Source organism: Myxine glutinosa, chromosome 5 (assembly GCF_964187855.1).
Source record: "Myxine glutinosa chromosome 5, kmMyxGlut1.1, whole genome shotgun sequence".
Lineage (NCBI taxonomy): Eukaryota > Metazoa > Chordata > Myxini > Myxiniformes > Myxinidae > Myxine > Myxine glutinosa.
Window position 1 is genome coordinate 63,053,748 of NC_136265.1, and position 3,247 is coordinate 63,056,994.

Here is a 3,247-nt window from a genome sequence, read left to right on the forward strand (position 1 = left end):
AGTTCTTTGATGACTTTGTAAATGTGATGAATGAGCAAAATCCTTGCCACACACAGGACATGTATAAGGCCTCTCTCCTGTGTGTTTTCTTTGATGTGTTTGTGAAGATGATAATTGAGGAAAATCCTTCCCACACATTGGACATTTATAAAAACCTCTCTCCTGCGTGAGTTCTTTGATGACTTTGTAAATGTGATGAACGAGCAAAATCCTTGCCACACACAGGACATTTATAAGGCCTCTCTCCTGCGTGAGTTCTTTGATGACTTTGTAAATGTGATGAACGAGCAAAATCCTTGCCACACACAGGACATGTATAAGGCCTCTCTCCTGTGTGTGTTCTTTGATGTGTTTGTAAAGATGATAATTGAGGAAAATCCTTCAGACACACAGGACATGTATAAGGCCTCTCTCCTGTGTGTTTTCTTTGATGTGTTTGTAAATGTGATAATTGAGGAAAATCCTTCCCACACATTGGACATTTATAAAAACCTCTCTCCTGCGTGAGTTCTTTGATGACTTTGTAAATGTGATGAACGAGCAAAATCCTTGCCACACACAGGACATTTATAAGGCCTCTCTCCTACGTGAGTTCTTTGATGTGTTTGTGAAGATGATAATTGAGGAAAATCCTTCCTACACATTGGACATTTATAAAAACCTCTCTCCTGCGTGAGTTCTTTGATGACTTTGTAAATGTGATGAACGAGCAAAATCCTTGCCACACACAGGACATTTATAAGGCCTCTCTCCTGCGTGAGTTCTTTGATGACTTTGTAAATGTGATGAACGAGCAAAATCCTTGCCACACACAGGACATTTATAAGGCCTCTCTCCTGCGTGAGTTCTTTGATGACTTTGTAAATGTGATGAACTAGCAAAATCCTTGCCACACACAGGACATTTATAAGGCCTCTCTCCTGTGTGTTTTCTTTGATGTGTTTGTAAATGTGATAATTGAGGAAAATCCTTCCCACACACAGTACATTTATAAGGCCTCTCTCCTGTGTGTGTTCTTTGATGTACTTTTAAAGATGATGTATGAGCAAAATACTGCCCGCACACAGGACATTTATAAGGCTTCTCTCCTGCGTGAGTTCTTTGATGACTTTGTAAATGTGATGAATGAGCGAAATCCTTGCCACACACAGGACATTTACAAGGCCTCTCTCCTTTGTGTGTTCTTTGATGTACTTTTAAAGATGATGTATGAGCAAAATACTGCCCGCACACAGGACATTTATAAGGCTTCTCTCCTGCATGAGTTCTTTGATGACTTTGTAAATGTGATGAACGAGCAAAATCCTTGCCACACACAGGACATTTATAAGGCCTCTCTCCTGTGTGTGTTCTTTGATGTACTTTTAAAGATGAGGAATGAGCAAAATCCTGCCCGCACACAGGACATTTATAAGGCTTCTCTCCTGTGTGAGTTCTTTGATGACTTTGTAAATGTGATGAACGAGCAAAATCCTTGCCACACACAGGACATTTATAAGGCCTCTTTCCTGCGTGAGTTCTTTGATGACTTTGTAAATGTGATGAACAAGCAAAATCCTTGCCACACACAGGACATGTATTAGGCCTCTCTCCTGCGTGTGTTCTTTGATGTGTTTGTAAAGATGATAATTGAGGAAAATTCTTGCCACACACAGGACATTTATAAGGCCTCTCTCCTGTGTGTGTTCTTTGATGTCTTTGTAAATGTGATGAACGAGCAAAATCCTTGCAACACACAGGACATTTATAAGGCCTCTCTCCTGCGTGAGTTCTTTGATGACTTTGTAAATGTGATGAACGAGCAAAATCCTTGCCACACACAGGACATTTATAAGGCCTCTCTCCTGCGTGTGTTCTTTGATGTGTTTGTAAAGATGATAATTGAGGAAAATCCTTCCCACACACAGGACATTTATAAGGCCTCTCTCCTGTGTGTGTTCTTTGATGTACTTTTAAAGATGATGAATGAGCAAAATACTGCCCGCACACAGGACATTTATAAGGCTTCTCTCCTGCGTGAGTTCTTTGATGACTTTGTAAATGTGATGAACGAGCAAAATTCTTGCCACACACAGGACATTTATAAGGCCTCTCTCCTGTGTGTGTTCTTTGATGTCTTTGTAAATGTGATGAACGAGCAAAATCCTTGCCACACACAGGACATTTATAAGGCCTCTCTCCTGTGTGTTTTCTTTGATGTGTTTGTAAAGATGATAATTGAGGAAAGTCCTTTCCACACACAGTACATTTATAAGGCCTCTCTCCTGTGTGTGTACTTTGATGTGTTTGTAAAGATGATAATTGAGGAAAATCCTTCCCACACACAGTACATTTATAAGGCCTCTCTCCTGTGTGTGTTCTTTGATGTACTTTTAAAGATGATGAATGAGCAAAATCCTTGCCGCACACAGGACATTTATAAGGCCTCTCTCCTGTGTGTTTTAGTTTTTGATGATTCAAGGATGCTAACCAAGAAAATTCATTGTTGCACACAGTGCACTTGAAAGGTTTCTCTCCCGTGTGCATCCATCGATGCTTTTTCAAACGTGAAGCAAAAGGAAATGCCTTGTTGCGTACAGAACACTGGTTGGGTGTCTCTTCTGTGTGTATCCATTGATGCGTTTGTAAAAATGATGAACGAGCAAAATTCTTGCTGCACACAGGAAATTTACAAGGCTTCTCTTCTGCGTGTTCTACTCTCTGATAATTCAAAGATGCTAACCAAGAAAATTCCTTGCTGCACACAGTGCACTTGTATGGCATCTCACGTCTTGGTGTTGCTTGACATAATTGGGGACTTGACTTGGAATAAGAAACCATTTTCAATTGATTCTCTGCAAAGACAATTTAGAAAACCATCAATAAATCATTATTGCTGTGAAACATGCATCATTTTTAAAAAGCACAATGTGCAGTACTCCATTGTCATCGAAAACTGGCCCTAAAGGACGAAAGGAGAAACTGGTCAAAGGAGGGTGTGCCCACCCACCCAACCACACCCCTCCTCACTCTCTCTGGTACTGGCTGTGTGGCTGGCGGTCGCAGAGGTCATCGCTCTCGGGTTCTGGGCTTGGTCGCGGGCGGTGGCACATCTTTGGCTCGTGAGCGCCTGTGGAAAAAGAAATTTTCTGGAAAATAAGCGGAAAAATTGAGGGAGGAGTCCAGGTGTGATATGCAGAAGATGAGGGCAGCGTCAAAGAGGGACATGAAAAAGGCAGTGGAGGACATTGGGCGCAGGTTGAGCGGG

General features: G+C 41.5%; 1 protein-coding gene across 1 annotated transcript; it reads right to left on the reverse strand.

The window, feature by feature from the left end:
• Positions 1-651: 651 nt before the first annotated feature.
• Positions 652-2,763, reverse strand: LOC137428567 (uncharacterized). The gene is made up of 2 exons (XM_078777318.1): positions 1,782-2,763; positions 652-1,025 (listed from the first exon to the last, which is right to left on the reverse strand). Exons 1-2 carry the CDS (start codon positions 2,761-2,763, stop codon positions 652-654), a joined length of 1,356 nt encoding a protein of 451 aa, XP_078633444.1.
• Between the last annotated feature and the right edge of the window lie 484 nt (positions 2,764-3,247).

Coding starts and splice junctions, on each gene's coding strand:
- LOC137428567 (XM_078777318.1), bottom strand. CDS start 2,763: ATGCCATACAAGTGCACTGTGTGCAGCAAGGAATTTTCTTGGTTAGCA. Junction 1,026..1,781: donor TCGTTCATCACATTTACAAA/GTCATCAAAGAA, acceptor CATCTTTAAAAG/TACATCAAAGAACACACACA.